The sequence below is a fragment of the Procambarus clarkii genome, chromosome 7 (genome assembly GCF_040958095.1).
Source record: "Procambarus clarkii isolate CNS0578487 chromosome 7, FALCON_Pclarkii_2.0, whole genome shotgun sequence".
NCBI lineage: Eukaryota > Metazoa > Arthropoda > Malacostraca > Decapoda > Cambaridae > Procambarus > Procambarus clarkii.
This window is the reverse complement of record NC_091156.1, coordinates 17,312,105-17,326,294: the sequence shown is the minus strand read 5'-3', so window position 1 is coordinate 17,326,294 and position 14,190 is coordinate 17,312,105. Positions and strand designations below refer to the sequence as shown.

The following is a 14,190-nucleotide window of genomic DNA, read 5'->3' as shown; positions in this document are numbered from 1 at the left end:
GGATTTACTGGGCGCAAATCCTTAACGGTAGCCTCTGTTTAACTCGACAGTAAAATGGGTACCTGGTTGTTAAACGATTTTTCGCGGGGTCATATTCCAGGTAACATAGGATTAAGAACCTGCCCGAAACGCTATGCATACTAGTGGCTGTACAAGAATGTAAGAACTCCTGTATACTTATGCTGTATAAATAAATAAATAAATGCTACCTTACCTACCTTGAGGTTACCTTGAGGTGCTTCCGGGGCTTAGCGTCCCCGCGGCCCGGTCGTCGACCAGGCCTCCTGGTTGCTGGACTGATCAACCAGGCTGTTGGACGCGGCTGCTCGCAGCCTGACGTATGAGTCACAGCCTGGTTGATCAGGTATCCTTTGGAGGTGCTTATCCAGTTCTCTCTTGAACACTGTGAGGGGTCGGCCAGTTATGCCCCTTATGTGTAGCGGAAGCGTGTTGAACAGTCTCGGGCCTCTGATGTTGATAGAGTTCTCTCTCAGAGTACCTGTTGCACCTCCACTTTTCAACGGGGGTATTCTGCACATCCTGCCATGTCTTCTGGTCTCATGTGATGTTATTTCTGTGTGCAGGTTTGGGACCAGCCCCTCTAACATTTTCCATGTGTAAATTATTATATATCTCTCCCGCCTGCGCTCAAGGGAGTACAGATTTAGGCTCTTTAATCGGTCCCAATAGTTTAGGTGTTTTACTGAGTGAATTCTAGCAGTATAGGATCTCTGCACGCTCTCCAGGTCGGCAATTTCTCCAGCTTTGAAAGGGGCTGTCATTGTGCAGCAGTACTCCACTCTAGAGAGCACAAGCGTTTTGAAAAGTGTCATCATCGGTATAGCATCTCTAGTGTGAAAAGTTCTTGTTATCCAACCTGTCATTTTTCTTGCAGTTGTGACGGCTACTTTATTGTGTTCTTTAAAGGTAAAGTCTTCCGACATGAGTACACCCAGATCCTTTACATTGCCTTTTCGTTCTATGTCATGATTTGCCTGAGTTTTGTACGTGGTTTCCGTTTTTATATTTTCATTTTTTCCATAGCGCATGAGCTAGAACTTATCTTCGATAAACACCATATTATTTTCTGTAGCCCATAGAAAGACCTGATCTACATCTGACTGGAGGTTTGCCGTGTCCTCTATGTTGCCTACTCTCATGAAGATCCTAGTGTCATCTGCAAAGGATGATACAGTGCTATAGGTTGTGTTCTTGTCTATGTCCGATATGAGGATGAGAAAAAGTACTGGAGCAAGCACAGTACCCTGGGGGACTGAGCTCTTCACGCTTGATGGGCTGGATTTTATTTTGTTGACTATTACACATTGGGTTCTGTTGGTCAGGAAATTGTAGATCCATCTGCCTATTTTTCCGGTAATTCCTTTTGAACGCATTTTATGTGCAATAACGCCATGATCACATTTATCAAAAGCTTTCGCGAAATCTGTGTAAATTACATCAGCGTTTTGTTTGTCTTCCATAGCATCTAATGCCATATCATAGTGGTCCAGCAACTGCGACAGGCAAGAGCGCCCTGTTCTGAAACTGTGTTGTCCGGGGTTATGGAGATGCTGTGATTCCATGTATTTTGTGATCTTACTTCTTAGCACTCTTTCAAAATTTTTTATAATGTGCGATGTTAGTGCTATCGGTCTGTAATTTTTTGCCTCTGCCTTATTTCCTCCTTTATAAAGTGGTGCTATCTCTGCTGTTTTTAGTATATCAGGAATAACGCCAGTATCTAGGCTTTGTCTCCACAGAATGTGGAGGGCCTGCGATAGTGGTTTTTTACAGTTCTTGATGAATATGGAGTTCCAAGAATCCGAGCCTGGTGCAGAGTGCATAGGCATACTGTTTATGGCTTCTTCAAAATCTAGTGGGGATAGGGTGACGTCTGATATATGATTTGATGTTGGTATCATATCCATGAAAAATTCATTTGGGTTACCAATCTTTAGTGCGTTTAATGGCTCACTGAATACAGAGTCGTACTGCTTTCTCAGTAGCTCGCTCATTTCTTTGTTGTCATCGGTGAAAGTTCCATCTCCCTTTCGCAGGGGCCTGATACTAGATGTGGTTTTTGATCTTGATTTTGCATAGGAGAAAAATTATTTCGGATTTCTCTCTATTTCACTGATGGCCTTTTGCTCTCTTTGCCTCTCCTGGGTTTTGTATGATTCTTGTAGCTTGAATTCAATTGTTTCTATTTCTCTACCTAACCTTCTTCGCCGTTCTTGAGGTAAGGTGCGACTCTCAAGTTGTTCCGCGATTCGTTTTCTTCGCCTATATAGGGAACGACGTTCCCGTTCCAATCTGCATCTCTTTCTCTTTTTTCTTAGGAGTATGCGGTTTGAACATATTTCTAGTGCTACTGAGCTTATTTTTTCCAGGCACTGGTTCAGGTTTGCATTTTCTAGCAGTTCTTCCCAGTTTATTTCTGTGAAGTCCTGGTTTATTTGCTCCCAGTTTATCTGTTTATTATTGAAATTGAATTTGCTGAAATCTCCTCCACCGGGAATCTGGACTGGTTTTGAAGGTCTACTCCCCATGGTTGTCATAACTTCAATTAAGTTGTGATCTGAGTTAACAGGTATTTGTAATCATTATGTTCCTGATCAATTCATCATTATTAGTGAAAATGAGGTCCAGCGTGTTCTCCTTCCTAGTTGGTTCTACTATTTGCTGGTTTACGGCAAACCTGTCGCACATCCGTAGCAGGTCATTTGCATGTGCCTGTTCATTTAGGCTACTTCCTGGTATTCTTTCTGATATTACTGTATTAGCCAGGTGCTTCCATTTCAGGTGCCGTAGGTTAAAGTCCCCAAGCAGGATGATGTTCGGAGCTGGATTAGTGAGGTTTTCCAAGCAGTGTTCTATTTTCATTAGTTGGTCTTTAAACTGCTGAGGGTTTGCCTCCGGTGACTTATATACAAGGACAATAACTACATTTAGAATCTCTATTTTGATTATCAGCACTTCCACCATATCATTTGAGGTGTTTAGCAGCTCAGTACAGAGCTAAAACTCTGCTGGGTTTTAAAATTCAGCTGGAAAAGATCATCAGGGCAAATAGGGGATCTTTGACAAATTGCTGGCTTCCTGTCCTCATCAAGGCCACTAGAACAGTGGTACCTTCGTTTTCTAATTTTTAATCTATTCCCAGAGATAAACCCGAAACTAATTTTCTCACAAGCAATAATGTAAATTGAATTAATCCGTTCCACACCACCAAAAATATTAACTTAAAAATACATTTTATACATACTACTACTTATATTTTGTATTACAGTATATACAAGTATATCTTACCTTTATTGAGGACGTGTTGGTGTATGGAAGACAGTGAGGAAGGGGGGAGGAGGAGAGGTGTTAGTGTTTGGAGAGTCCCCTTCCATTATAACAGCAGTCATGACATTTCTTGGGTATTCTCTCTTATGTTTTGCAGGCATATCACTAGGACCTGGTTGTGGCTCAAAGCTTGCTTGTCTTACTAAGAATCTGTCTATAGACAATTGTTTTTCCCTATGTTTTAACACTTGTCTGTAATGAGACAACATTCTCACAATGAATGATCTCTTGTTTTTCCTCTATCCTCATCCTCACAACTATTTTCTTAGGTTGAACTTTACCACTGACTTTCTTGGAACCCATGGTGTGATATATAAGAACTCTTATGTTCAGGAACCCAAAAAGCACAAAAACAATGAAATGCTTCACAAAGAATTAAAGTGCGATCGTCACTAGGTGGGGGAGACACTGGTAAACTGAAGTGCGTCATGTGCTCGGTCGGCCCATATCAACAAACTCGAGCACCGAGGCAAACTCTGAATATACTGACTGTAGTCAATTTTTTTTAAGAAATTGAGGTCGTGAACCGAAAAATTTGAAAAAAAGGGCATTCCAAAACCAAGGTTCCACTGTAATAGTGGTCCTTGGGTAAATTCAGATACAAAAATTATAAGGTTTTTTCTATGTTTAGGGTGTGTGATTGTCATCAGTTGGTATGGGCTTTAGTTCATTGTAGCTTGTATATTATAATATGGACTAATGCTGCTCCTTTATTTTCAGATTCATCTGAGAGTTTATAAGATAAATAAATATTTGATGGGTAAAAGGACCAGAAAGAGGAAAAAGAATAGTCTAACATTGATCATGCGTGGAATTGTGAAGCAGCCGTGTAAGCCTTGTATACCATCTAGCTTGCTTAAACCAACAAATCCATCTCCTCAAGAAAAGGATGGTCCCAAGTGTGAAACTACAGGTAGTCAACAGTATAGTGGACATGCTGAAAAGCGTGGAGATGCAAGTAACACTGTTATGCCTCGTGGTACAAAGAGTGCTGATGGTAATGGATCCTGTATTAGAAATGAGAATAAAGAGTTGAAAGGACAGAGACATACTGCTGAGAATGATAAACCTTTAACACAAGATCAGAGAGCTTTAGAAGAAAATTGTGCAGATAAAAAAAATGCTGAAAATGAGAAGGCTTTAAGACGTGATTGCTCCCAGTTGCCATCTGAAGTTGAAAATAATATAAAAAAATTACTGAATCATAACCCAAAAGGGATTAATCTTGAGAAAATCAGTTTCTTTTACAAAAAAAATTTTGGTAAAAACTTAATTCCATCTGATTATGGTTATTGTGATATTATCGAGTTATTGAAAGCCATACCAAATACGGTCACCATGAAGTGCAGTGGACATGAGGGCCAGGTGCTGCTGTTGCCTAAAACAGGTAGGATGGAATTTTGACAATTTAGCAGTACACTGAGTAAAGTCACTGGTCACTGGATAGAGGAGAGATTATATTGACATTGATAAAAGATTAAAAAAGTGCTATATGTACTGTACTTATTTGCAGTAATCTCAAAGTTCGCCAGTGCTACTTGGTTTGACATCATCCCTCTTGACTGGGGCACTTTCTCTTACTCCATTGTGAAGACTTCGTTGACTGTCCAGTCAAATTTTTCTCGCACATTAATGTCATTTTCTGGAAATATATCCTGCCCTATTATTAGTTTCATAAATTGTTCCTCAACTTATGTTTTCCTTATGATGTGGCTGTAAAGCCACATCATAGTAATTCCTGTATCATTCTCAAATTCTCTGATTCTCTTCTCACTCTGAGGTATTGTATTCATTCCATGTCCTCTGAGACCCTTGTCAGTAATTTCTCCATGCAATTATGCTTATGCATTTTGCATATTTCAACCTTGGGTAAACCAGGTGTTAATTCTTTTATTTATTTATTTATTTATTTATTTTACAATTTTCCTTTTCCAGAACCAGCTAATCCTGCTTCCACCACATGCCAGTATTAAATGCATGTTCACACAGATCACATGCTCCAAAGGGCACTTCAAAGCTCATCCTGAGTTTACCTGAGAGCCATTAACACCTAGTGGCCTCGATGAGGACAGGAAGCTGGCAGCTTGTTGAACATCCCCGCACCCCCCATTTACCTAGATCTTTTCCAGCTCCACTTTAAATATTAACAGAGTTTTGGCATTTACAGCTTCGTTGGGTAGGCAGTTCCATGGGTTTATAACTCTGTGGGTGAAAAAGCATCTCCTGTTCTCATTTCTATGTTGTGGCTTGTTGAGCTTGAAACCATTGCTCCTTGTTTGTGTTAATATGACCTTTTGAAGAAATTTATTGGATGAACATCCTCCAAATTACACTGTAAACTGTAACTCCTTAAAACTGTATTTACAAACTGTAAATCCTTAGTCTCCGTGGTGTAGTGGTTAAGATGCTCGCCTGAAGTTTCGCGAGCGCTTTGTCCTGGGTTCATATCCTGGCTGGGTAGGATTTACTGGGTGCAAATCCTGTACCTGGGATTTACTGGATTTACTGGGTGCCTCTGTTTAACTCAACGGTAAAATGGGTACCTGGTTGTTAAATGATTTTTTGCAGGGTCGTATTCCAGGGAACATAGGATTAAGGACTTGCCTGAAACGCTGTATGTACAAAAATGTAAGAACTCTTGTAAAAAAAATTGTTCAGTATTTTAAAACTTTTCAATGAGATCTGCCTTGTCATGCCTGGTTTGCAGTGTTGTTAGCTCTGTGGCCCTCAGCTGTTCCTGGTATGAGAGTTGACTTGGCTCTGGAATGATTTTTGCTGCTCTGTGTTGCACTTTCTCCACAGCAGTTATGTCCTTCTGAAGATGAGGTCTCTATACTTGGATGCAGTAATCCAAATGGGGGGGGGGGGGGGTGCACCAGAGATTTGTACAATTGAATCACTACCTTCTTTTCCTTAACACTTTCGCTCGGGGATGACGCAGCATTGCGTCATCCGTTTACTGGCGGTAATGCCGGGGATGACGCAGCATTGCGTCATCCGTTTACTGGCGGTAATGCCGGGGATGACGCAGCATTGCGTCATCCACTTTAAAAATTCGCCAAAAATCAGGTTTTTATCTGATTTTTTGGGGACTGGTTTTAAAATGTGCGCCGATGTCTTCCCATTTTCTTTGTTGAGCCTCGTGGCCCTCAGGCGGCTTGGCACACCCCGTGGGCCCATTGTCTTTGCTCCACTGTTGTGACCAATGTCGCCTCCCCTCGCATCTCAAACGTGTGAACATTTCGGCTATTTCCCGTGGCTATATTTCTTACTGCGGCTTTAGAAACTATCTACGCTTACTCCACGATGGATAGTAATCATGAACAAGGCCCTTCCAGGAAGAAAATTGCGAAAGAAAGGCTTTCAAAGGGTGGGAATTTGGAGTGTAGCAAGAAGGCCTCTGAGCACTCACTCACGGCTAACGCGTGGCCCGTCTTCAACTCGTCGGCGGTTGGAGCGTGACCAGGTTTTTTTTTTTATATGCTAATGTTCCTCTAGAGAATTTTATTACGAACCCATTGAGACCAAAATGAAAGACCTAGGACAAAAATTGAGGTGACCAGAGTGAAAATAGTGAAAACATTTTATCCCGTTTGCGCGCTCCCGGGTAACTCGTTCGCACTTTCTCTGTTTGCTGCGGGTAATTAGCCGGGCTTTTGGAGTTTATATGCATTTAGTGCTGTAGAGAATTTTATTGCGAACACAATGATACCAAATTTTATCTCGTAGAGGGAGAATTGAGGTGACAAAGTTGAAGAGAGTATACACTTTTCGGAATTAACGCGCGCTTCCATGACACGCTGGGGCCCATATCGCCCTGTCGAGGGGTGGCGCGCGGGGTGAGCGAAAGTGTTAAAGTCAAAGGTACGCTTGATTATTCAAAGTGTTTTGTAATCTTTTTTGACTGCTGTGCCTACCTGCTGTGCAACTATCATTGAGTGGTGGAGTGGTGAAAAAGACTCCAAGGTCCTTTTCTTCATCAATCTGCTGTAATGTAATGTTATTAATTTGGTAGTGATGGCGTGGGTTGTTATGCCCCACATACAGGGTCTTGCTTTTGTTAATATTAACCCTTAAATTTCTCAGCATAAGAGGATATAACTCGAAAAATATTCAAATTATGTCAAATTACTTAAAAATGTTAAACAAATCTCCAACTTATTGGCTTCAGCGTCATGAAACTTTCATCAAAATATTTTCAGAAATTGATTTTAGATGAATATTTAAAAAAAAACTTTGTTGATAAGGAGAACAGCTCCTATTAACTGGAACTGATGGATAATGCAATAATAAAAGAGATGCAAACACCTGTCTGATGCACAAAGAAGAATAGTAGTAAGAAGTATCCACAAAGTGGATATACAGCTGGTGCCTTTATAGCATTCGTGAGTAATACATAATAACAAATAATGAGGAGTAAGTATGCTATTATGCTCTATTTTGTTATATATCATATAGATACATTGCCCAATGTTATTATCCATTACTTTCAACAATGTCCAAAAAATATTTTTTTAGGGGGATTTATTTTGTTAGGAATTTAGTTTTTTTTTTTTCCTCTTGTTTATTATTTGAATTTGTTGTAATCTATACATCCTGGAGAATGCATGCCCGTACCTAACTATGTGAAGATAGAATTAAATTGGTCAACAAATAAATCAGTCACAACTCTCAGAACTTGGGACCTTGAATTTTTTTTGGCTGATTTTTTCACAGATTTCAAACTATTTTCCTTGTTTCTTTAGGTTGTTTTGATGATTAGGGACCAGATTAGGTCTTTTTTACTTATATAAAGTATACCCTAAATATATCCCCTAAATCATTATAATTATTATAATTATCAAAAATTAAAAAAAATTAAAAATTCAAATGTTTATTCAGGTAAAGTACATACATACAAGGGGTGATACAAATATTGATGAATTTATGAAAGAGCTAGTACATACAATTCCTATAGCCACTATTACGCAAAGCGTTTCGGGGCAGGAAATTATCCCTATACAGTATTTTGTTTTTGGTGGTGGGGGGGGGGGGGGTATTTTTTCTTGACTTCTTTTGAACACATAGTGACCTACAACTTTCACATATTTGAAAACGAATGCCAAACAATGTTTATTATAGCATATAAGTAAATTCATGAATTAGAACTGCCTTATTCATTGTCGATAACTTCAACTTCAATTATATCTATAACTAGAATTTCAACTTCAGTATTCAAAAATCTAATTTCTGACATATTCTCATCATTTTTACATATAGTGTGCACTGCTGTCTGTTCTACAATCCCTATAGAATTGATTTTTCATAAACTTTAAACGTTTGGTTTTAATTTTTTGTCGTCTAAATTTGCACATATTTCAAATGCCATATTGACAAATTTTTTTTCCAGTAAACTATACTCAAAACCTATATTCTAAACATATGAAAATGAAGATCATTTGTATTCTGAGAGCTTAATGACACCAAATGAACAGTGGTGATATTATATATTTTTGCAGCTGATTTCAAAATCTGAAGTTTTCAATATTCAATTTTATAAATATTTTTTATTTTCTTGTTTTTCAAGTTACACTGGTATCATTTAGACAAAGTTGGAGCATTTGCCTAGTAGATTATGGACAAAACACTTGAAAGAGTTTCAGAAAATTTAAAAAACTGAGCTCATTGTCACACATCATATGACGTTTTTGCAGTTTAAGGGTTAAAAAGCATTTACCAGTCATCTGACCATTCATATAGTTCATGTAAATCTCTTTGTAAGGCTTCTACATCATTATTATTTCCCACTTTACCATAAGTCTTTGTGTCATCTGCAAATTTGTTGATGTGGTTTGTAATCTCATCTATGTCACTGATGTATGACAAAAATGGTTGGCCCCAAAATGGATCCCTGAGGTACCCCACTTACCATATTTCTCCAATCAGATTGATTCCCATTTAGCGCACACTTTTTTTTTTTTTTTTTTTTTTTTTGACACACCATGTTCTGATGTGCATTCCTTGGACAGGACATCATGAGCTATACCCATAATGCCCTTTCTTTCCAGTACTGTCATGTGATGCTTTGAAACTAATGACTGTTTTGGCATCTGCCACTACCTCGCTTGTTTCAAGCTTCTACCACTCCATTTGCAAAGGGAACTTTGTAATTTTTTTTTTCGGCAGCCTTTTCCTTAGCTTGAGTCTATGACCTCTTGTTCGTAAAGATGCATGTTTCAACAATTCTTCTTTGTTAATTTTGTAGGTTCTTGTTACTGTTTTGTATGTAGTGATCCTATCACCACAATTTCTTTTATCTTCTAACTTAGATATATTTAATACCTTACATAACCTTCCCGGTTTGGTGCCTTCTTTTTGATAATTATTTACTTATTACCTTTAACCTTTCCTCATAGCTCTCATTTTTCAGTTTGGAGCTTTTTTTGACTGTTGCACCCACCTGTTGTGCAACTTTTAATGAGTGGTGGGCATGAAAATTGTCTAATTTTACAATCTTCCCTAGTAGCTTGGCATCATCAGCAAATATTTTCATATAATTCTGTGTCCCTTCTGGTAGATCATTCATATAGACAGTGACATTACTATTGCTGGAAGTGAATTGTGTGGTACACAACTAGTAACATTTCTCCAGTCTGATATATTGCCTCTTGACTACTGCCCTCATTTTTCTGTCAAAATGTTTAATCTATGTCAGAAGTCTCCCTGTCACCCTTCCAGTATATTCAAAAGCCTTTTTTAGATACAGGGTAATTAAGTTTGTTTGTGCAGTTAATTAGAAGACTTATTAAACTGTGAATAATAGAAATTCTTTCAAAAGGCTTGGGGCAAATTTGGAATGAAAATACTTTACAGTATACAGGTGTCTCATTACTCTTCCTTTAATTTTGTATTCATCAGTTCTCACATTAAGGTTAATTGAATAATAAAAAGTTTATTGTGTATCTGCTGGGTTTATAGCTAACTGTTTTTATTGTTAAAATAATTTTTTGATGTTGCATTGGAAGGCGCAACAGATGACTTGCCACTAGAGTATGTTATTTAGAACGTGTGTTTCATAAGTTACAATATTGACTAATAATGCAAGGTATGTGTAGTCCTTTTCAATATCCTTTCTCCTACTGTTATGCAGGTGGAAGCAGTGAGAACATGTGGTCTTCCCAACGTCACGCAGACTCTGTTAGAACGATCTTCCAGACTATTTTGAAAGAACATGGAGGTGGCATATGCCTTGACAATCTTACTGCAGAATATGAGGTGATTTGATTCATTGTTATTACATTCCCATATTGTAATTTGTTCATGCATATATTGATGATGTTTTCCATTTAAAATATGAATGATGATGACTAACTTGCAGGTGCACACACACATGTGAAGGAAGGTAGAATTGGAGAAAATACACCACACACACCCTAAAAATGATGTGAAAATGTTTAAAAAATTCTGATAAAAAAAAGGGTGGTTCTAGATAGAAAACTATTACCCGAGGATTACATAAAGAACATTGTACGAGGAGCTTATGCTACACTTTACTATTTCAGGATTGCTTTTAAATACATGGATGGTGAAATACTAAGGAAATTGTTCCTGACCTTTGTGAAACCAAAGCTGGCATATGCAGTGGTTATATGGTGCCCATATCTTAAGAAAATCAACAAATTGTTGGAAAAAGTTCATAGGCATGCAACTAAATGGCTCCCAGAACTGAAAGACAAGAGCTACGAGGAGAGGTTAAGAGGCATTAAATATGCTAAAACTAGAAGATAAAAGAAAGAGATGATTTGATCACTATATACAAAATAATGGGAATCTACAAAAATTATAGGGAAGAACTCCTGAGATCTGGAACTTCAAGAACAAGAGGTCATAGATTTAAACTAGTTACAGAAAGCTGCTGAAGAAATAAAAGAAAATTCACTTTCACAGAGTGGTAGACAGTTGGAACAAGTTAAGTGAGGTGGTGGTGGTGGAGGCCAAAACTGTCAATAGTTTCAAAGCATTATGTACCATAGAGTGGTGAGAAGACAGGACACTTCGAGCATAGCTTTCATCCTTTACCTACACTTAGGTACACATGCCGACACTTGCAGGCTCATGCACATACCGGCACTTCTGGCACATGCACATACTGACACTTGCAGGTGCACATACTGTCGGACCAGATAAAGATAAATCAAGATTGTTGATGCTTGATGACTTCAATTTGAAATTGATAGACTGGGAAATCTGTGACGTAAAGAATGGAGGATTTTTCAGCTGGCTGATTCATGAACCTCATCCTGCAGTCTTTCATGTATCAGCATGTAAAACAGGCTATGAGAAAGGGATGCTCCATCGTTGCTGGATTTGATATTTATCAGGAAAGAAGAGATAATTGGCATTCAGTATCTTCCTCCATTGGGTAAGACCATTTCCTTTTGGAAATCAAATATGCAATGAGTTATAATCTAGAAGAGACTGGGGAAAGGGAAATTTTGGAAAAGCTTGATTTTAAGAAAGAGTAATATGAAGAACTTTGCAAGTTGATTTGGGAAGATTTATTGCTTGGTACAGAAATACAGTATATACATGCCAAGTTGAGAGAGAGGGAGGTGATAAAAGTACAACAAAATTTATACCAGTACAGAGATGCAGAACTTGGAAGCAGGATTGGTTCAACATAAATTGAGAGGGGCCCAGAGAAAAAAAAATGGAATCAATGTACAAGGAGGCTAGACACTCAAACATACCAGCAATACAAACAAGCAAGTAACAACTAACTACTCAGCAGTGAGAAGAGAGGTAGAAAGAAGTTTTGAGAAAGGGATAACAGACAGATGCAAAACGGAACCAAGCCTATTCCATGAATTCATTAAAAACAAATTGCAGGCAAAGGATAAAATCCAGATGTTGAAAGTGGGGAACAGATTCATGGAGAATGAAAAGGAAATATGTAAAACACTGAATGAACAGTGCCCCTGTGTTTGTGCAAGTGAAGTTTTCTGAGAACCACACACAATATGAATTAAAAAGAATGACACAAGTTCATACAGGTGTCTGAAGATGAAGTGGGGAAAAAATGCTCAAGGTGTTAGGTAGAAACAAGGCAGATGGCACAGATGTGAGTTTCATCTTTGGTTCTGAGAAAATGTGCATCTGAGCTGAGCGCACTATTTCATTTGTTTTCAGTCATCTTTGTCCTCGCCTAGTTGTATTCACCTAGTTTTGCTTGTGGAGGCTGAGCATTGGCTCTTTGTTCCTGCCTCTCAACCATCAGTCAACTGGTTCTTTAGAGGAATGTGTTTGTAGGCACATGCCTCTAAAGAAGCGATGCTATAAACAGGTATATGGGGGCCTGATGGCCGAGTGTACAGCACTCGGGGTTCGTAGTACTAAGCGTCTGGGTTCAATCCCCGGCGGAGGTGGAAAACAAATGGGCAGAGTTTCTTTCACCCTCGATGCCACTGTTGACCTAGCAGTAAATAGGTACCTGGGAGTTAGACAGCTGCTACAGGCTGCTTCCTGGGAATTGTGTGTGTGTGTGAGAAAATTAGGATTAAGCACTTGCCTGAAATGCTGTGTGCTAGTGGCTGTACAAGAATGTAAGAACTCTTGTATATATAAATAATAATAATAATAAAAATAGTAGTCCAGTTTCAAGACTTGAAAATCATGTACTGTATATCGAATTTATTTTAGGAGATGGAGATAACTGAACAGATTCTATCCATCTTGACCTAGGAAAAGCATTTAATATCCCTCATAAGAGAATTTTGTTCAAAGATAGAGTTTAATAATCTTCCAAGAGAAAGATGAGAGCAGTAATTAAAGGACCGGACTCAGGATGTCACAAGCAGGGTCCAACAGGGCTGTTATAGTATCCATAATGTTCATTGTATTTGTCAGTGGGCTTCTACAGGGTTAGGTATAGCAACACATTTTTAGATGTTGCTTAGATTCTGGGATGGAATAAAGCACCTATTGGATTGCCACATCCTCCGAACTGATCTTGACAAAATAGAATTTAATGTAGTCAAATGTCATATAATGGTATAAGTGAGACCAGGCCATGTTCAATGTATTAATTATGTGAAACTTTTCTAGAATTTGGTGAAGAAGAGAGAGTTAGGAATTATACTGAACATAAACAGTCATCAGAGGATCTCCTCAAAAGCATTGTCCTAGGGTCCTATGCTATACTTGCATAGTACATACATGTACTCAGCTTTCAGGTATATATAGTTGGTGAAATGCTTAAGAAAACAGTTGTTGATATGAGACCCAAATTTGAATTTACAGCTGTTATTTGCTCTCCATATCCGAGAGAGAGCTGCAGAGGTAAAATAAGTGATGTGAATCTAAAATTTTCTGAGAGTGAAGAATTAAATCCTTTATCATTAATAATACTAATAATTTGCAGGAAGGTACAAAGGGTTGGTGAGATTACATAAGATTGGTTTTACACACAGAGATCACACTAACGTGATGCATCAAATGAACAAATCCACAAGGGAGGAAGAGGGAGAACGGCCTATTGACATAGCTTGGGTGCAAGGGAGAGTTGTGTGAAATCCTGGTTTGTGCCTCGGAGAGGCTACGGGATCCAATAAGTTCAGTAGAACTTTGGTTTCAACTCTTTTTAACCCTGTCGTAGCTCAGTCGATTAAGGCAGTGTCTGGGATGCTCCCGGACGCAGGTTCGAATCCTCGTCACGGCCCTTGTGGATTTGTTCATAAGATTGGTATTTTTATATTCGTACTAAAACCACTTAACATGCATAGTGTTTTGGGCAAGTCCTTAATCTAACATACCAGGTAAGATGAAAGGGTACATTGTAGCAAGGTTTTTATATCAACAAATAAC

The 14,190-nt window shown here is 38.5% G+C and overlaps 1 protein-coding gene across 1 annotated transcript in view; it reads left to right on the top strand.

Moving 5' to 3' along the window:
- The window catches only part of LOC123761363 (tudor domain-containing protein 5), a 79,492-nt gene that overhangs the window by 9,012 nt on the left and 56,290 nt on the right, over window positions 1–14,190 (top strand). Inside the window, exons 2-3 of the mRNA XM_045747348.2 lie at window positions 4,069–4,735; window positions 10,478–10,602. Coding sequence (XP_045603304.2) covers window positions 4,069–4,735; window positions 10,478–10,602 — 792 coding nt within the window. The remainder of the gene's footprint in view (window positions 1–4,068; window positions 4,736–10,477; window positions 10,603–14,190) is intronic.